Raw genomic sequence first — 20,534 nt, 5'->3', positions numbered from 1 at the left:
ACCGGCTGACAGCGCTGGCCCGAATGAGGCAGAGTGGTGCCTTCCTCTCCACCAGCGAAGGACTCATCATGCAGCTTGTGAGGGATGCTGCCCACCCCAAGTTCAGGGAGGTAATGGATCCTGGTGTCCCCTTGCTGGGCCACCCTGCACAGGAGAATGTGTATGGGCGTGGGGTAGGCTAAATTCTGGTGGAGGTTTGCTCGCCACCATGATACATAAATGAAAGGACATGTCAGACGCCCATAAAGACTCCAGAGAACAAGAGGGATGATGTGGGGTGTTGGAGTGCAGAGGAGGGGGTTACATGGGGTGGTTCAGGAGGCTTCTGAAGTTGGTGGCTTAGAATGAAATAAGGAAGCCAGGCGGACATGGGGTGGACAGTCCAGCAGAGACCCTGTGAGCAGAACCCCTTGACACCCTGATACCCACTGCCAACTCTTCATGCCCTGGGCTTTTGCCCCATTGGGTGCTGGTGCCCATCCTCACCCTCTTCTGGTGCCTGACCAAATGCTAGTGTGCTCTCCCCACCACACCTTCAAACCCCTAGGCCTCAAGATGATGGGAAAAGACTCAAACTAGAAAGCCCCAGTTCTTCCCCTCCCCTTCCTTACGTGCTGTTGAGCATCTGTTGAGCCACGTGGTTTGGCCAGGCAATGGCAGAATCAGCCCTCCTGGAGCTAGTAACGCAGTGTGGAGACAAAAAGCCAATCCATGTTCAATAACAGGTTGTGACCCGGAGCTGGAATGTGCAGAGGGCGATGATAGGTCATCTGGAACCCAAAACCTGGAGGGTAGGAGCAGTCAGTTCCTTCCCTGGTGCAGGGAACAGCTGGGATAAAGCCCAGAGGGTGGGACTGAGCTTGCCTTATTTGAGGAACTGTATGTTGGAGGACATAGTCGGTGCTGGGCAGGTATGCGGAAGAGGCAGCCCTTCCAGCCCAGCTGTAGGCACATTTTTGACATTACAGATTTATTATGACCTTATTCCAACATATAAAAGTGTAGGGCTGGGGATGTGGCTCAAGTGGTAACGCGCTCGCCTGGCATGCGCGGGGCGCTGGGTTCGATCCTCAGCACCACATAAAAATAAAATAAAGATGTTGTGTCCACCGAAAACTGAAAAATAAATATTTAAAAATTCTCTCTCTCTCTCCCTCTCTCTTCTAAAAAAAAAAGTGTAAAATGTCTTATGGGAGTGCTTTCAAAGAAAGGTGCAGGGCAAGGTGTTTCATGCCTCTAGTCAGGTACTCAGGAGACTGAGGCAGGGGGATTACGAGATCAAGGCCAGTCTGGGTAACTTAGTGAGTCCCTGTCTCAAAAAATAAAAAAAGCTGGGGTTGTAGCTCATTGATAGAGTGCTTACCTAGCATGCACCAAGCCCTGGGTTCAAACCCCAGCGTGCACACATTACCCATCACCCATCACAAAAAGGTGTGCTATGGACTGGTGGCACAATCATATTGATGTGACAATCAATATGACAATATGGTCAAATTGATGCCCTGTGGATTCTTTTGGATCAGCCTTCTTCTTGGCTTCTCCAGCAACCGCAGGTTGGAGTCTCCAGCATCTCCCAACTGCAGTAGCCACCCTGTGGATCTCTCCCCTAGCATTCCTACACTCTCGGCAATCTGGATGGCTTTCATGAACTGTTGTAGACTACACTGTGTCTCCAAAATTCTTACACTGAGTTCCTAGGTCTGAGTACCTCAGATGAGACTGCATTTTCAGATGAGGCCTGCAGAGAGGTGATTAAGGTGAAACGAAATCATTAGGCTGGGTCCCAGTCCAAGAAGAAGAGACTAGGAGGGGTTGGGGATGTGGCTCAAGCGGTAGCGCGCTCGCCTGGCATGCGTGCGGCCCGGGTTCGATCCTCAGCACCACATACAAAGATGTTATGTCCGCCAAAAACTAAACATTAAAAATTCTCTTTTTTTTAAAAAAAAAAAGAAGAAGAAGAAGAGACTAGGAGTCAGGTTTAAAGCACAGAGGCAAGAGCCTATCAGGTCAGAAGGAGGCAGGTGTGTGCAAGCCAGGGAGAGAGGTCAGAGGGAGCCACCTAGCCCACCCCCTGATTGGGACTTCCAGTCTCCGGAGCCAGAAGAGAATGAGTGTCGTGTAAGCTGCTGGGTGTGCAGTGCTTTGTTACGGCAGAGCTCCCACAGGCACATGTACACACACACACACACACACACACACACACGGGTGCACACGCTGGTGAAGGCAGTGAGCCCCATCAGCTGTGCTGTGTGACCCTTCCCTATACAGCCCCAGTGGGAATGAACTGATAGTGGGGAGAGAAGGCAGGACCGCGGCCTAGGGGAAGAGACCCACCAGGCCCCTGGGGCGAGAAAGCCTTGGGCTTCTGGATCTGAGTGTGGATTACACGAGTGGGTTCTCTTTATTACACTAGTGGGGAGATTCATGGAGCTCTTTGCTAATGGTGTGGGTGTATATATTAAATTTCCATAAAAAGGCTTATTTAAAAATATATCTGATATCTATAATTCCATGTGAATGAAATATCCAGAATAGGCAAATCCCAAGAGAGAAAAAAGAGATTAGTGATTTTCCAGGGCTGGGGGAGGGGGTCTGGGGGTGGCTTCTTCATAGGAGTGACAGAATGTACTGGGACTAGACAGAGGTGATGGCTAAAACATGGTGACTCTATCAAATGCCACTGAACTGTACACTTTAAAATGGCTAAAATGGTGGGTTACAAGTTATGTGTATTTTGCCACATTATTAATTAAACATATATCTGGGCCCGGGGATGTGGCTCAGTGGTAGAGCACTTGCGTGGCATGTGTGAGGCCCTGGGTTCCATCCCCAGCTCTGCAATATATATCTCACCATCCAGGTATGGTGGCACATGCTTGTAATCCTGGCTACTCAGGAGGCTGGGGCTGGAGGTTCACAACTTAGAGGCTAGCCTCAGCAACTTAATGAGACCCTCAGCAACTTGGTGAAACCTTGTCTCAAAATAAAAATGAAAAGGGCTTGGAGAAGTGTGGCTAGGTGGTAGAGTACTCGCCTAGCTTGTGTGAGGCCCTGGGTTCAGTCTGCATACTGGAGAAAAAGAAAAAAAGGAGGAGGAGAAGAAGGGAGATAAAAAAGAGAGGAGGAAGTGGAGAAGGAAGAAGAAATATATATGAAGGAAATATGCTAAATGCTGTCAAGAGTTAAAACCTAAGGCTGGGGCTGGGGCTCAGGGGCACAGCACTTGCCTCTCACATGTGAGGCACTGGGTTCAATCCTCAGCACAACTTAAAAATAAAATAACGGTATTGTGTCCATCTACATTATAAATATATAAGTAAACATTTAAAGAAAAAAAGAGTAGAACCTAAGTCTGAGTGATCAGACCAGAGGTTCTCAGATTTGAGCACAATTCAGAGTCACCTACAGGTGACTTGGGAACGATGGGCCCTGGCTGGAGCTGCTTTCGGATTCTGTTGTTTGGGGGTGGGGTCTGCATTCCCCAGGTGATGCTGGCCTGTGCTTCTAGGGGCCTGGGGGTGGCTGTCGAGAGCCACTGCACCAGACAACTGCTTGGACTTTTCTGTAGGTTTGGAAATGTTCACAAGAAAGGGTGAGAGCCGAGGGAGAAGGTGGGAGGCTTGCTGGGGGAGCAGGGCCTGAGGGTCGGGGATGCTGAGGACGGCCCTCTGCCCCCGGGTTTTCTCAGGGTGAGCCCAGGTCCCAGGGGAATGTGCTCCAGGCTGCCCAGCCCTCAAGACCATGGTGGGCAGCCTGGGTCTCTGGGGAGTGTGGGCCAGAGCCTGGCACAGGGTGGGGTCTCGCCTGGGATCTACCTGCCCAGGGGAAGTGTGGCCAGACGGGGAGCCGCGGGAACCCTGGGCTGGGGGCTCAAGATGAGAAGGGCCTGGAGCAGTTGACAGGGGGCTCTGAGGCGTTCGAAGGCAGTTCGAGAACACAGGGCTGGGTTTGTTGGGGAGATGAGCTTTCCTCTTTGGTGGTGGTGGTGGTGGTGGGAGGCATTTTGGCGACGGAGCCTTGGGCGTTGGGGCTGAGGTAGGATAGACTCCCGTTTACTCAAGGTTGGTTCCAAGACCTGCTGGGCAAGGTTCTGGGTGGCCGGGAGAGGCACCCTACTCACAGGAAGCTGGGTCTGTGGCCAAGTCCACTACCACCCTGGGTCTCAGAGTCCTCATCTGAGAACCTTCCAGGACTGGGGTGTAGGTTAATCAGTTAACCATCATCGTGCACCAGGGCTCACTCATTAGTGCTAACGCGGAAGTGCTTCTCTGTGCCCGGCACACGGTCAGCTACCACCATCGCCACCAAGGTCAACGTCAAGGTCAGCACATTATAATCCTCTTCTTCACACCAGCCACATAACCCTCAGACCAACTGTCACCTTAACTGTCACCACCACCTCTCTGTCATCCTCTCCACCTCATCACCACCGTCACCCGTCGTCACCGTTCTCGTCTCCATCATCTCCCCTCTCATACCATCATCACGGTCATCACGTGACGGCTCAACTGTGAGGTGTCCCCAAGAGCTCAGCTGTGGGACCTGCAGGAAAGCTCAGAGGGGAGGCCACTAGGTGACGAGAGCCTTACCTAGCAGCACTCTGACCCCTGGTAGGAATTAACTGGGTGGTGACTGTAGGCACCTCGGGAATGGCTGGAGGATGTCACTGGGCTGTGCCTTTTCGACCCTGGTGAGTGGGGCTCTCTGCCTCCTGGCTGACCTGTCCTGAGCTGCTTTCCTGTGCCGCGCCCCTCCACCACGGCGCTCTGCCTCACCTTGGGTCTAGAGCTGTGGAGTCAGCCAACCACGGGCTGAACCTCTGAACCATGAGCCCCCAGGAACTTCCCCTTCTCTCTGGGTTTTCTTTCTTTTCGTTTGTAGCAGGGATTGAACCCAGGGACAGTTCACCACTGAGCCACATCCCCGGCCCTTTATATTTTTAAGTTTGAGACAGGGTCTTGCTAAGTTGCTTAGGGCCTCATAAGTTGCTGAGGCTGGCTTTGAACTCTCGATTTTCCTGCCTCAGCCTCTGGAGTCCGAGTTGTTGGGGCGCCAGGTGTCTATATTGTTCCTGTGAGGTCTTTTGGTCACAGCAATAAAAAGCTGAGTAGAGCACTGTCACCACCATCACCCCCATCCTCAGTGCCATCACCATCAGGTGGGCAGGGAAGCTGGGTCCAGGCAGGACTGACCACCGGCACAGAGGGTGGGCCCCGACCGTAGGCTGCCTGGGCGCGTTTGTTCACCTCTCTCAGCCTCCTCCTCTGTGACACAGGGACAAAGACAGAACCTTCCAGGGAGATTCTCGGGAGCATTGAGTGACATGCAGTATGCCAAGGCCCCAGCAAATGTCCTGGCCCACAGCAAGGTACTTGTTACTGTCCTGTTTAGAGGGGAACACAGGGGGGAGGGTCTGGGAGGGAGGTGGACTGAGACTGAAGCTGAAGGACAGAGGCTCCCAGGCCCCCGCAGAGACGGGGAGGGCGGTGCTGGGCAAAGGGAGCAGGCCACAGACCAGCAGCCCAAGGGTGGGGCTGGTGGGGAGGGGGAGAGCCCAGGAACCGGGCAGGGGCCATGGAGAGTCTAGGGAAATACCTGAGCAGAGGGGATGAGTGGGTCCTGCCTGGGAGCAGGAGTGGCAGCCTGACTCTAAAGTGCGGCAGGGGCTGGGTGTGCTGGCCAGGGCTGAGGACAGGAGGGTCACAGGTTCAAGGGCAGTCTCACAATTTAGTGAGGTCCTGTCTCAAAATAAAAAATGAAAAAGGCTGGAGATGGGGCTCAGTGGTGAAGCACCCCTGGGTTCTGTCCCTCGGACAACAAATAATAAAAAATAAAAGTAAAATAAAAACTCACTAAAACACCCCGTGGGATCCCACTCCCCACCCCACCCCCGGCCCTGGTGGCGTCTTCATTGTCCCTCCCCAGGACCAGGGCCGGCTCTCAGTGCAACCTCACTCCTAGGCTCTGTTCAGAGAGCAGCCAGAGGCCCCCGCCCAGCGCCTGTGCTCACAGCCAGGCCCCCAGGCTCCACGCTGGCCTGAAGCTGCCGCTTATCCCAGCCTCGGGCCTTTACCCAGGCTCTGCCTGGCCTCCTCCCTCAGCCGTCCAGGGCCTCCCCGCAGCCCCTGCTGGTCTTTCCGGAACACCACCTTCTCTGGGAGGCCTCCCTCAGCACAGCGCGCCGCCCCCGCACTCGCCGTCCTCCCTCTCTCCAAGCCTGTGTCCCCTTCTAACAGACCCATGGATTTTTAAATGGAGGCAAAAAGTACCCAAAGCCACCATTTCAGAGAGTGCAGGAGACTGGGGTGGGGGGGGGCGGTGAATACGCGCACGACGTGTACAGCCACCACCGCTCCCCAGCGCCCAGGCTTTCATCACCCTCAAGGCAAGCCCTAACCTGCGAGCCCCCCAGTGGCCCTGGGGCTGCCTTAGGCTCTGTCTATGGATCTGCCTGCTATGGAACGTGGAGTCCCGCACAACGCTGCCCTTGGTGGCTCACCACCTTCCCTTAGCACCACGTTTCAAGGTCGTCCATGCACGCAGTGATATTTACTTGGGTCCTTCCTTCCTATCTGCCACCCCCATGAGGACCCTTACTTTAGGAAGGTAGGGGTCTCCAGGCCATGGCACAGGCCAAGCACACAGGGGCACTCAATAAATGCATACTGAATGACCCTTGATCCAGCTCTCGGTCCACTCCTGTCCTGTGGGGCCTTTGATCCTCTCCAAACTCTGCCCCCAGGACATGACCTCTCCTCCCACTGTCCCCCCCACCTGTCCCCTCCTCCCACTGTCCCCCACCTGTCCCCTCCTCCCACTGTCCCCCACCTGGCCCCTCCTCCCATTGTCCCCACCTGGCCCCTCCTCCCACTGTCTCTCACCTGGCCCCTCCTCCCACTGCCCCCCACCTGTCCCCTCCTCCCACTGTCCCCCACCTGTCCCCTCCTCCCACTGTCCCCCACCTGTCCCCTCCTCCCACTGTCCCCCACCTGTCCCCTCCTCCCACTGTCCCCCACCTGTCCCCTCCTCCCACTGTCCCCCACCTGTCCCCTCCTCCCACTGTCCCCCACCTGTCCCCTCCTCCCACTGTCCCCCACCTGTCCCCTCCTCCCACTGTCCCCCACCTGTCCCCTCCTCCCACTGTCCCCCACCTGTCCCCTCCTCCCACTGTCCCCCACCTGTCCCCTCCTCCCACTGTCCCCCACCTGTCCCCTCCTCCCACTGTCCCCCACCTGTCCCCTCCTCCCACTGTCCCCCACCTGTCCCCTCCTCCCACTGTCCCCCACCTGTCCCCTCCTCCCACTGTCCCCCACCTGTCCCCTCCTCCCACTGTCCCCCACCTGTCCCCTCCTCCCACTGTCCCCCACCTGTCCCCTCCTCCCACTGTCCCCCACCTGTCCCCTCCTCCCACTGTCCCCCACCTGTCCCCTCCTCCCACTGTCCCCCACCTGTCCCCTCCTCCCACTGTCCCCCACCTGTCCCCTCCTCCCACTGTCCCCCACCTGTCCCCTCCTCCCACTGTCCCCCACCTGTCCCCTCCTCCCACTGTCCCCCACCTGTCCCCTCCTCCCACTGTCCCCCACCTGTCCCCTCCTCCCACTGTCCCCCACCTGTCCCCTCCTCCCACTGTCCCCCACCTGTCCCCTCCTCCCACTGTCCCCCACCTGTCCCCTCCTCCCACTGTCCCCCACCTGTCCCCTCCTCCCACTGTCCCCCACCTGTCCCCTCCTCCCACTGTCCCCCACCTGTCCCCTCCTCCCACTGTCCCCCACCTGTCCCCTCCTCCCACTGTCCCCCACCTGTCCCCTCCTCCCACTGTCCCCCACCTGTCCCCTCCTCCCACTGTCCCCCACCTGTCCCCTCCTCCCACTGTCCCCCACCTGTCCCCTCCTCCCACTGTCCCCCACCTGTCCCCTCCTCCCACTGTCCCCCACCTGTCCCCTCCTCCCACTGTCCCCCACCTGTCCCCTCCTCCCACTGTCCCCCACCTGTCCCCTCCTCCCACTGTCCCCCACCTGTCCCCTCCTCCCACTGTCCCCCACCTGTCCCCTCCTCCCACTGTCCCCCACCTGTCCCCTCCTCCCACTGTCCCCCACCTGTCCCCTCCTCCCACTGTCCCCCACCTGTCCCCTCCTCCCACTGTCCCCCACCTGTCCCCTCCTCCCACTGTCCCCCACCTGTCCCCTCCTCCCACTGTCCCCCACCTGTCCCCTCCTCCCACTGTCCCCCACCTGTCCCCTCCTCCCACTGTCCCCCACCTGTCCCCTCCTCCCACTGTCCCCCACCTGTCCCCTCCTCCCACTGTCCCCCACCTGTCCCCTCCTCCCACTGTCCCCCACCTGTCCCCTCCTCCCACTGTCCCCCACCTGTCCCCTCCTCCCACTGTCCCCCACCTGTCCCCTCCTCCCACTGTCCCCCACCTGTCCCCTCCTCCCACTGTCCCCCACCTGTCCCCTCCTCCCACTGTCCCCCACCTGTCCCCTCCTCCCACTGTCCCCCACCTGTCCCCTCCTCCCACTGTCCCCCACCTGTCCCCTCCTCCCACTGTCCCCCACCTGTCCCCTCCTCCCACTGTCCCCCACCTGTCCCCTCCTCCCACTGTCCCCCACCTGTCCCCTCCTCCCACTGTCCCCCACCTGTCCCCTCCTCCCACTGTCCCCCACCTGTCCCCTCCTCCCACTGTCCCCCACCTGTCCCCTCCTCCCACTGTCCCCCACCTGTCCCCTCCTCCCACTGTCCCCCACCTGTCCCCTCCTCCCACTGTCCCCCACCTGTCCCCTCCTCCCACTGTCCCCCACCTGTCCCCTCCTCCCACTGTCCCCCACCTGTCCCCTCCTCCCACTGTCCCCCACCTGTCCCCTCCTCCCACTGTCCCCCACCTGTCCCCTCCTCCCACTGTCCCCCACCTGTCCCCTCCTCCCACTGTCCCCCACCTGTCCCCTCCTCCCACTGTCCCCCACCTGTCCCCTCCTCCCACTGTCCCCCACCTGTCCCCTCCTCCCACTGTCCCCCACCTGTCCCCTCCTCCCACTGTCCCCCACCTGTCCCCTCCTCCCACTGTCCCCCACCTGTCCCCTCCTCCCACTGTCCCCCACCTGTCCCCTCCTCCCACTGTCCCCCACCTGTCCCCTCCTCCCACTGTCCCCCACCTGTCCCCTCCTCCCACTGTCCCCCACCTGTCCCCTCCTCCCACTGTCCCCCACCTGTCCCCTCCTCCCACTGTCCCCCACCTGTCCCCTCCTCCCACTGTCCCCCACCTGTCCCCTCCTCCCACTGTCCCCCACCTGTCCCCTCCTCCCACTGTCCCCCACCTGTCCCCTCCTCCCACTGTCCCCCACCTGTCCCCTCCTCCCACTGTCCCCCACCTGTCCCCTCCTCCCACTGTCCCCCACCTGTCCCCTCCTCCCACTGTCCCCCACCTGTCCCCTCCTCCCACTGTCCCCCACCTGTCCCCTCCTCCCACTGTCCCCCACCTGTCCCCTCCTCCCACTGTCCCCCACCTGTCCCCTCCTCCCACTGTCCCCCACCTGTCCCCTCCTCCCACTGTCCCCCACCTGTCCCCTCCTCCCACTGTCCCCCACCTGTCCCCTCCTCNCCCCTCCTCCCACTGTCCTCCTACCTGCAGATCTGGTTGTGCAGGAACCTCCTGTGGTTGGGCCTCCTCTTGGGTGGCCGGGTGCGTCTGGGCTGCAGGGCCCGCAGCATGTGGGCCGCTGCCCCACTCACAAAAGCACACAGCTCTCGGGGACCAGGCTCAGAGAGCCCCAGTGCCGCAGGGACCCCAGGGTGCATGGCCAGGGCACTCTGAAGTCACTCCCCAGGTAGTGCTGATTGGAAAGCCCTCCCCAAATCTCAAGGGGCCAGTGGACTCCAGGGCAGGGCAGCCCTGAGGTTGGGGTCAGCCCTGGGAGCTAGGGTAAGGGCCCCCTCTGATCCCTAACATGGTCCCTACTTCCCGGAGCTGGACCTGAGGCTTGAGGGACGCATGGGTGAAGGGCGGCTGTAGGAAGGCAAATGGCTGGGAGCCAAGGAGCTTCCTGTGTGCCCCCCAGGTGCCCAATTAGCACATAGTTGGACCTGGGATATAGGACAGGGCTGGTAGGGGGGGGGAACGGAGAAAAGAGCCCAGAGATAGCCAATTAAGGGGACAAAGGCCTTGTTAAGGAGGCCAGGCCGGGAGCAAGTCAACCTCAGCGATTAGTGTTGAGGACCCTTAATTGGAGTCAGGGGAGGGGACAGGTGGTGGGTGGAGAGAAGGGGACCAGCCCCTGAAAGGAGCTGGGACGCCAAGGTTGAGTGTGCGCAGACTTCTCCTCAGCCACCCACCCCCACATGTCCCCCAGCCCCTGGCCCAAGTCTTTAGGGGAAACTGAGCCCCAAGGTCTCCAGCTCGCAAGAAGGCTGGCTTCTGGGTGCTGAGCACTCGCACAGAGGAGGGAACGGGGAAGGGGCGGTGGCAGGGCACTGAGCTGGGGGGTCGAGGGGAAAACACTGGCCAGGTTCCCCCAAAGGGCATTTTATTGAGGACCAGTAGCATTCCTGGTGCTGGTGGGAGAGAGGATGTCCTCTGGTTGGGGGCCTCCAGGACCTCCCTGTCTCGCAGGTTCTCAGAGCTCCAGTCCTCGGGGTGCCCTCTCAGGCGCTGCCCTCTGTCTCCCTGGCCTTGCTTTCCTCCTAGGGCCCCCCTGCCGTCTCCCTTTCTCCCCTCTCTGGTTTCTTTTCCCTATGCCAGCCCTCATAACACTGTCTGTGGTGGCGGATTTAATCATTCAACATCTACTGTGTGCAGAGACTGAGGATGCAACCCGCTGTCCCTGCAGAACTTAGCGGGGAAGTGCCCACAAACAAGCAATGAGAAAACATCAGGTGGTGTGCGCTGTGGTGGGGCCAAGACTGGACCATGAGATGGACGTGGGGGTGCAGGTGGGGCTCCTTCAGATGGGGAAGCCCTTTTAAAAAATTTTTTTAGTTGTAGATAGACACAATATCTTTATTTTTATTTATTTACTTTTTAAATGTGGTGCTGAGGATCAAACCCAGGGCCTCATGCTCTACCACTGAGCTACAACCCCAGCCCTGGGGAATCCCTTTCTGAGGAGGTAACTCTTGTCCTGTAGCCTGAATGCTGAATGTGTTGGATGGACCTTGCTTTCCTCCTAGGTCCCCCCTGCAGTCTCCCTTTCTCTCCTCTCTGGCCTCACATACATGTCCTCTGCTCCTGTCACCGAGGCTCTCTGTCTCACCTGAGGTCAGGGTCCTCTTCCAAGCTCATGTGGCAGAGTTTGTTTCCTTACATCGGTGGATTCCATGGAGGCTCACATCCTTGGGGCCGGCAGTACAATCTCTGACTTGTGGACACAGTCTTCCAGGGCCTGACTGAGTCTATCAGGTCCACCCAGGGCAGTTAGAGTTAGGATCAATTGGAGTTCTCAGAGAAGTAGGATCTACTATTTATTAACCTATCAATCAGTCCATCTAGATAGATATGGATAGGTGGACAAGCCAGTATAGACATCTCTCCAGAAAGAGACTTATTGTAAGACATTTGTTCATGTGGTTGCGGAGGCTGAAAGTCTCCTGATCTGCTTACTTTTTTTCTTTTTTAAAAATTTTAGCTGTAGATGAACATGATACCTCTTTTCTTTTAGTTGTCAATGGATATTTTATTTATTTTTATGTGCTAGGCTAGTGGTCTACTACTGAGCTACAACCCCAGTCTCTCTTTCTTTCCTTTTCATTAAGAGTAGGAAAGATTTATTTTGCACTCACAGTTTCAGAGGTTTAGTCCATGATTGGCCAACTCCATAATTGGGCCCAAGACAGAGCAGGACATCATGGTGGAAGGACAAGAATAGCCAGGAGGAGGGTGAGAGGAAGCACTCCTGATCTGCCTTCTGCAAGCTGGAGACCCAGGAGAGTTGGTGGTATTCAGTGGGTTTCACTTTCCACAATCTCAGTTACATGCAAACCTTGGTGGGAGTCATTCTGAGTAGTGTGATGAAATCTCATGCCTTCTCCCTCCGTATTAATCCACTGTATATGCTACCCATTGGTTGCCTGCTTAGTAGCCATCTCTATTCTCAGACAAACTATTACAGTATCATCAAAGTGCTTGTATTTCAGTAGCCCTTGTTTCAAACAATGATGGACCCAAAGCGCAGGAGCAGCGATGCTGGTGATTCAAATATGCTAAAGAGAAGCTGTAAAGTACCTCTTTAAAGTGAAAAGTGAGAGTTCTCACTCTCATAAAGGAAAAAAATATTGTTTAGGTTGTTTTTAGTCATCTTCTGTGTCCCTGTGACCAAAAGATCTGACAAGAACAATTAGAGAAGGAAAAGTTTATTCTGGCTGACGGTTTCAGAGGTCTCAGTTCGTAGATGGCTGATCCCATAGCTCTGGACCCAGGGTGAGGCAGAGCATCATGGCAGAAGAGCATAGTGCATGAAAGCATCTCGGCACATGACACCAGGAAGCAGAGAGAGCAAGCCGTTCCATTCACCAGGGACAAAACATAAGCTCCAAAGCACACTTCTCGGTGACCTTCTTCCTCTAGCTACACCCAACCTGGACTACAGTTGCCACCCAATTAGTCCATATCAGTGGATTAATTCTCTGATGATGTTATACCTCATAAAATAATCATTTCACCTCTGAAAATTCTTAAATTTTCTCTCACATGGGGTTTTGGGAGATACCTCACATCTAAACCATAACATTCTGCCTCTGGCCCCCAAAAGCTTATGCCCATCTCACAATGCGAAATGCACTTAGTCCATTTCCAAGAGTCCCCATAGTCTTAACAGTTTAGCAGTGCCCAAAAGTACAAGTCCAAAATCTCATATGAGACTCGAGGCAAGTCAGACTAAAAGATCAAAAGGAATTCCTATGCATCCAATATATGACACAGAGTAGACATTTCCATTCCACAAGGGAATACCAGGGACACAGAAAGAACGGATGGGGCCAGAACAAGACTGAAGTTCAGCTGGACAAACCAGCCCTGTAGCTCCATGTCCAGCTTGTGGGGCACATGACATTGTGGCAGTCCACCTGGTTTCTCTCTTGGCTCCTCTCTGATGGATCCCTGCAGCTTGCCTCGGCAGACTTTCCACATTACTGGCATCTCAGGGGTCTCCGCTGCAGCTTTGGCTTCCTGTTCACATCTGCACATTGACCTCTCAGGGGCTGCTGCAGGAATTCCAACCCTGCTACACTTTGCCTTACCTCCTAGGTTGTTCTTTAAAATCTTAATGGAAACTTCCAGGATACCCGAAGTACAGTGTTCTGCAACCACATGGTTATATGCCAAGGTTTGTCACCATCTTGAGCCATGGCCAAACCTCATTGGACCACAGCTGCTGCCTTCAGTGCCTGGGCAGCTGAGCAGAGTGAAATAACTTCCTAGGCCTCCCTGAGCAAGCAGGGCACCTCAATGGTCTCTTCTCAAAGGAATGTTTACTTTTATACCCTTAAGCCTAAAATGGGTGTGGTCTTGCTAATTTTTGAAATGCCCTCAAGCCATCTTTCCTACCTTTCTAGGTAAAACAGTTAGCACCTCTTTAGTGGCTGTAATCTCTTTTAATAAACACACTTTCCTTAGACCTAGTTAGTCAGTTGTCTTTCTTTCTTTTTAAATATTTTTTAGTTGTCAGTGGACCTTTATTTTATTTATTTTTATATGGTGCTGAGAATCAAACCCAGTGCCTCACACATGCTAGGCTGGTGCTCTACCACTGAGCCACCACCCCAGCCCAACAGTTTTCTAATCGTACTGCAAATTTTTCAAGTTTTTCTGCTCTGCTTTCTGCTTCCAATTATCATGGTAAAGTAGCTAAAAGCTGCCAGCAATATCCAGATCACTACCTGAATGCTGTGCTGCCTTGAAATTTCCTCCAATCGATTACTTAGTTCATCACCTTTGAATTCAGCCTCACAAAAAGTCTGAGGACAAGGACAAAATGTAGACAACTTCTTTGCCAGAATGTAACACAAATGGCTTCTAGACCAATATCCAATAGAGTCATCCTCCTTCTCTTTCAGAGGTTTCACCTCATGAACCTCAAGACTGGAATGGGCAATGGTGATTTTGTTATCTTATTTGTGACTTCAGCTCCTGGATTCTCCGTTTTCTTGTAAGCACGAGATGCAGGGTTAACGGAGGTTTCTACATACAAGGGTTCAAAGACAGGTCAAGCACATAACTGATGTGGGATGGGGTGATGATGTCCCAAGACTACTCTTTGGCTTGGCAAATGCTGAATATTCCTCCCTCCTTGGTTCCAAGACACTGTTCTGCGTTTTTTAAGACCAACTTGTTGAATGTGCATTACCTTTTTAGTGAAAGCCTGTTGCTCAAGGCCACTTCTAGACCTCTGATCACCTTCCACTGCAAAGCAGAGAATGCTAAGGAGGGCAGAGCCTCTCCCACCTCCCTTGTTAACACCTCTGGTAAAAGGGGTTGAGTTGAGATCTCTTCATCACTGCAGGAATCCCCGGTGGACTGAGGCAAGGCGGAAGACAGTGGAACCCACATCCCTGGGCCTACCCTCCACATCCACTAACCCAACCCAGCCCTGCAGCATCCATTATGTTTTGATGGGTGTTTTAAAAGCCAAAGTGAGAGGAATGTCTGAGCTAAGCGGGATGTCATGGGTTTTACCCGCAGGAATGCCCTGCAGACAGGGCCCAAGCCCTGCGGGGCCAAAGTGGGTCTAAATAGGCTCAGAGTTCCAGGCAAACTGAGGCATGTGAGTGTAGTTGGTGCTACTGGATCTAGCAGGTGGAGGCCCGGGCTGCTGCTGACCACCCTACAACGCACAGAAGAACGACCCAAGCCACTGTCACGGGTGTCCAGGTTGAGACACCTGCCCTGCCGCTGGACGAGTGGCGCTGGGGCAGGTCAGGCGGGAGGGAGCTCGGGTCGGTGCCGGGGACTCGGCCTCCGTCTCCCCGCCGGAGCGTCCACGCCAGCAGCGGGTGGGCGGGCTCCCGAAGCGCGCTGCCGGACAGTCTCGGAGCACCGCAGAACACACCGCGCCGCTCTGGCACCGCCTCCCCGCCAACCCTCTCCGCCCGCTCCGCAGCGCCGAGGCCGTGGCCGGGGGCGGGGCCGGGCGCGGCGCGTGCGTCATGACGCGCGACGCGAGTCGGGGTTGTGTGCGCAAGAGGCCACCGATAAAGGTTGGGTGCCTCGCGCCGGGGGCCGTCGGGAGGGAGCGCGCCCCGCCCCTCCCCGGCCCCCGCTACTGCGGCGCCGTGCCGGGCCCCCCTTCCCGTCGGCCCCCGCGGGGAGCTCCTGGGCCTCTCGCCTCGTCCTCCGGACCGGGGCCGCAGGTGAGAGACCGGAGGGCGGGGTGGGGGAGGGGCTGGAGGGCGGAGTCGTTTGGAAAACGGCGAGCGTGAAACCGGAAGGGGCGCCTTAAAGGGAAGTTCTCTATTTCGCCTCCGACTTTTGTCTGTTGGGCCGGCTCCGCCCTCTTAAAGGCTTCGGAGATGCGTTTAGAGGGCGGGGCAGGGTTTACATTTTCTAAACTTTCCCGCTGATTTTTCCTCCTGTGAAAAGGAGATTGTCAAATTAAAGTCCAGTGACAGTTTCTCAGACATTCAAGGTAAAACTCCATAGTCCTGGTGCCTTCAAAACGATCCGTAGTTTTGCTGAACAAAGGTGGAGATGAGCATGCAGCAAGCGCATCCCCTTAAAGGGAAATTCTAGCCTGTTGGAGGGGGTGATCTGGCCTTTTAAAGGGCACGCTCTCTGATTGATAAGGTGGATCCCTGTTACCTCCAGAGCGTGGGCATTTCGCGTTTAAGAGGCAATGTCTGGCTTCTCAAAAATGTGTGCAGCTTCTTGGGATCCTTAGTCCCTTTAGAGGACCTGCTTACAGTTTAAACTGGACCTCCGTCTTTTTTTTTTTTTTTTAATTGAATCTAGGGGCGCTCTATCACTGAGCTCCATCTCCAGACCTTTTTTGCTCTTTATTTTTTGAGACAGGGTTTTGTAAGTTGCCCAGGCTAGCCTCAAACTTGGGATCAGCCTCCTGAGTTGCTGGGATAACAAGCCATTGCCACCACGCCCAGTTGACATTCATCTTTTTTTTTTTTTTTAAAATATTTATTTATTTATTTATTTTCATGTGGTGCTTAGGATCAAACCCAATGCCTCACACATGCTAGGCAAGCACTCTGCCACTAAGCTACAGCCCCAGCCGATATTCATCTTTTTAAAAGGAGATCTTTATACTTGTCTAAAGGGAATACTCAGCCTTCATTCATGTAACATATGCTTACTGAGCACACACTGCCAGACAGATGTTAATACAGAAACTGGAATACAACAGTGAACAAGACAAAGGTGCCTGTTTTCATGGCATTCTGGCATGGGGAGGCAGAATAAAACAGGAAGCCCCAGGCATTCTGTAGCAATGGTTGTCAGTGGGAGGGGGTGATGGTACTTCCCTGGGTGACAGTGCATAAAGACCTGAAGTGCAGTAGTGAACTTTGTAAACAGTGTAGAGGAGGAGTGTTTAATAGATAATGGTCAGTCAGGCAACATTTTAATTGTCACAGCTGCAGGGATGTGGTTGCCACTAGCATCTAGTGGGGTGGAACCAGGTCCATGCTCAGCACAGTATGCACAGGATGTGCTCTCTGGCAAATGGTGCAATCCTAGTTTTTACTGCTGAGGTTGAGAAACATTGGCTGTATAGTACTGAGAAGGTGATAAATGCTCTAGAGGGAAAATGGGGTAGGGGGAGAAAATGAGGAGAGTTGAAAGGGACTGCAGATTTAATAGGGCAATGGGAGAAGGCCTCATAGAGGGGATTTCAGTGAGGATTTGGAGGTGAGGGGTAGGAGATGGGAGCAGCCTGCCTCTCCTGGTTGGTAGGCTGGAGTGATGAGAATGGAGGTATATAGCAGAACAAGCCAGGAAGGGGCTGAGGCCCCAGGGTTTGGGAAGTCAGCAGGGTCTTGTAAGGGATTTGTTTTCTGCTCTTATGTGGGAATCTGCAGAAGTCTTTGAACAGAGGGATGAAATGCCCAGTTTTCTCTAATGAAGGTTCCTTTAGCTGCAGTGTTGGGAATGGACTGGGGCAGGATGGCAAGGAAAATGGCAGTCTGTTAGGAGGTCACATCTGCCCAGGAGAGAGACTGGCAGTGCTTGGACAAAGGTGGGGCTTATGAGAAGTGGTCACATTCTGACTCGGTTCTCGCTGGAACAGAGGAATCTGCTGACGGGTTGATTATACAGAATGAGAGAGCTGGAGTGGGAGAGAGAGAGAGGTGAGGAGGACCAAGGCCTGAAGAATAGCACCCCTGTTTTCAGAGAAGACTATGGTTGAGTAGGACATTTAATTCCTAATTTGAGGGGGGGCACAGGAGCAAAAAGCTGGCTTAGATTTTGCTATTAGATGTCCAAGTTTTAAAGTTGAGCCGGTATTGTAGTGTGCGCCTATAATCCCAGCTATTTGGGAGGCTGACGCAGGAGGATCACAAGTTTGAGACTAGCCTGGGGAACTCAGTGAGACTGTCTCAATAAAATTTAAAAGAGGGGAGGGCCTGGGGAATGTAGGTCAGTGGTAGAGCACTGCCTACCCTGTGTGATGCTGTGGGTTCCATCCCCAGCACCTCAACTGGCACAGTCTAGCAGGGGATGTGGAGCAGTGGAGTCTCAGGCAGAGGTACATGTTTGAAGTCACATGTTCCTAGGGTGTGAAGCCACTAGGGGCTGAGAGTTCCTAGGGAGAGGGCAGATAGGGGCGCAGCAAGGCTAGACTGAGCCCCAGTCTCCTACACACAGAAGTCACCGGGACAAGCAGGACCCAACTAGGGACTGAGACAGCCACAGGTGAGGGAGGAGGAGACCTGGCTCTTGGAAGCCAGGGGAGGTGGTTGGAAGAAGGAGTTGAGGGCTGAGCAGTAGGATTTAGCAGCAGGGGACAGGGCAAGTGTGTGACTGAAGTGGCCTGAGGTGGGAAGTGCAGGCTCTGCTCTGCTGTAAAGGGCTGGAGAGAAGAGAGGCTGTGGTTGGAGGGGGAAATGGGGCGAAGAATTTTTTGTTTCTTTTAAAAAAATGGGAGACATGCTGACAGGCACGGTCTTGGAGAGAGGAAAGCTCCAGAACGCAGTGGGAGCTCCAAGTCTTGGCACAGGAAGGGGCTGATGGGACCCATAGTGCAGTTTCTCAGCCTGACATTTTGGGCTGGATTCGTATTTTGGACTAGGTCCACCTTTGTTGGGAGGGTTGTCCTGTGCATTATAGGGTGTTGAGAAGCATCCAGATCTGTCCACCCACTGAATGCTGGTAGCACTGGCCCCTCCAGTTGACTGACAGGCAGCAGTGTCTCCAGGCATCATTAGATGTCTGCTGGTGGGAGGACATTTGCCCAGTTGGGAGCCTCTGGTGTGGTGATTGGAGCGTGGAGACAGTCTCTTGGTGGCCAGTATGGTTGATGGCAAGGGAAAGGAGGGAAAAGGAGGTGCTGGAGGCTTCAGGAGAAAAGAAGCATGCCAGGCAGTCACCCAGGGTAGTGCGTGAAGCCGAGTAATATGTGTGAGGTGGAGAGGGAGGCGGGCAGGAGTGCACGGTGAGGCAGCCCTGCGCTTTCGCTCTGCAAGGGACTGCAGGGTCCTCAGCAGCACTTCCCTTGGGCGAGGGCAGAACTGCAGGAGTGGATGGATGGAGCACCGGAGTTCGCAGAGCCTGCAGGATCCAGAGAACTAGATCTGGCTGGCGAGGGAAGGGACTAGAAGGCGGGGTGGTAGAGTGGGATGTTCGGCTCGGCTCTCTGAGGGCCTGGAGAGTGAATGGTTCAGGGTGTGACAGGAAGAGCCAGTGTTGAAGTGGAGTGGACACGGGAAGCCAGGCTTCCAACTTTAGAGGGTACCAGAGGGGGCCTCCTGGAGGAGATGGCCAGCATGCTGGGAGGTGGCTGATTTGTTTGCTGGGAAGTTTTAGCACCGGAAGTCTCACATCCCAGGGACCCCCTTACTCCTCTCTCAGTCTCAGGTAAAACGTGGGCCACTGTAAACCCTAATCCTGATAAGGGCCCTCTGCCACCCCTGTCCCTTAAAAGTTCAGTGCCTACCCACTCTGATCCGGAATCCCTCCGCCAGGTGTGATGGTTGGTTCCCACGCGGACATGGCGCCTGCCTCTACCGCGGACGGGACTGGGGAGAAGCCCGGCCCGGCGGCCCCCGCCCCTGCGGCCCAGTATGAGTGCGGGGAGTGTGGCAAGTCATTCCGGTGGTCGTCTCGGCTCCTGCACCATCAGCGCACGCACACAGGCGAGCGGCCCTACAAGTGCCCGGATTGCCCCAAGGCCTTCAAGGGCTCCTCAGCCCTGCTTTACCACCAGCGGGGCCACACTGGCGAGCGGCCCTACCAGTGCCCCGACTGCCCCAAGGCCTTCAAGCGCTCCTCGCTGCTGCAGATCCACCGCAGCGTGCACACAGGCCTGCGGGCCTTCACCTGTGGCCAGTGCGGCCTGGCCTTCAAATGGTCGTCCCACTACCAGTACCACCTGCGGCAGCACACGGGTGAGCGCCCCTACCTGTGCCTCGACTGCCCCAAGGCCTTCAAGAACTCATCCAGCCTGCGGCGCCACCGGCACGTGCACACTGGCGAGCGCCCTTACACCTGCGGCGTATGTGGCAAGAGCTTCACGCAGAGCACAAACCTGCGGCAGCACCAGCGCGTGCACACAGGCGAGCGGCCCTTCCGCTGCCCGCTCTGCCCCAAGACCTTCACCCACTCCTCCAACCTGCTGCTGCACCAGCGAACCCACTCAGCCGAGCGCCCCTTTGCCTGCCCCATTTGCGGTCGCGGCTTTGTCATGGCCGCCTATCTGCAGCGACATCTGAGGACGCATGCCCCAGCCAACACGGCTTCCGGCACTACAGCCTCCCCTGCCCCAAGCTCTCAGCCCCAGGCCCCACTGGCTGCAGCCCCGGCCTCACTGGCCACCCAAGATGTCCATGTTCTCCCTCACCTCCAAGCCACGCTTTCCCTCGAAGTGGCTGGGGGCACAGCCCAGGTCCCGCCCCCGGGCCCAGGGGCTCCCAACTCCCAGACGTTTCTCCTGGTGCAGACTGCCCAGGGTCTCCAGCTGATCCCTAGCAGCGTCCAGCCCCCTACTCCTCCGCCCCCACCTGCACCTAAGCTCATCCTGCTGCCCTCCAGTGCTGGGAGCGGGGGCAGCCGTGCAAGGCAGTGCCCTCGTGCGGCAGGGAAAGCCAGCCCTGGGACAGGGGTAGTCTGGCTGCCAGGCCCTGGGAGTCTAGGGGTGCAGGGAGGGAGTGGAGCAGGGGCCAGCGGGGGAGGGCAGAGCCTCATTGTTCTGCAGAATGTAGGGGGTGGGGAAGCAGGACCCCAGGAAGTGAGTGGGGTCCAGCTCCAGCCCGCACAGGAAGTGACCACGGTCCAGCTCCAGCCCGCACAGGAAGTGACCACGGTCCAGCTCCAACCCCTGGCAGGCCAGCTTTCTAATTCCAGTGGAGGAGCTGTGACTGCTGAGGCCCCCAATCTGCTGGTGGTT

At 56.0% G+C, this 20,534-nt stretch overlaps 2 protein-coding genes across 2 annotated transcripts in view; one reads left to right on the top strand and one right to left on the bottom strand.

Annotated features, from left to right (window-relative positions):
• CUNH19orf85 (chromosome unknown C19orf85 homolog) overlaps positions 1 to 9,792 on the bottom strand; it is an 11,129-nt gene extending 1,337 nt beyond the window's left edge. Inside the window, exon 1 of the mRNA XM_048791679.1 lies at positions 9,620 to 9,792. Coding sequence (XP_048647636.1) covers positions 9,620 to 9,792 — 173 coding nt within the window. The remainder of the gene's footprint in view (positions 1 to 9,619) is intronic.
• A 4,856-nt stretch (positions 9,793 to 14,648) lies between these two features.
• Znf628 (zinc finger protein 628) overlaps positions 14,649 to 20,534 on the top strand; it is a 7,870-nt gene continuing 1,984 nt past the window's right edge. Inside the window, exons 1-2 of the mRNA XM_048791479.1 lie at positions 14,649 to 15,333; positions 19,114 to 20,531. Coding sequence (XP_048647436.1) covers positions 14,649 to 15,333; positions 19,114 to 20,531 — 2,103 coding nt within the window. The remainder of the gene's footprint in view (positions 15,334 to 19,113; positions 20,532 to 20,534) is intronic.

The sequence above is a fragment of the Marmota marmota genome, unplaced genomic scaffold, assembly GCF_001458135.2.
Source record: "Marmota marmota marmota unplaced genomic scaffold, marMar, whole genome shotgun sequence".
Taxonomy (NCBI): Eukaryota; Metazoa; Chordata; class Mammalia; order Rodentia; family Sciuridae; genus Marmota; species Marmota marmota.
The sequence above is the reverse complement of the archived record's forward strand: the minus strand, read 5'-3'. Positions and strand labels throughout refer to the sequence as shown.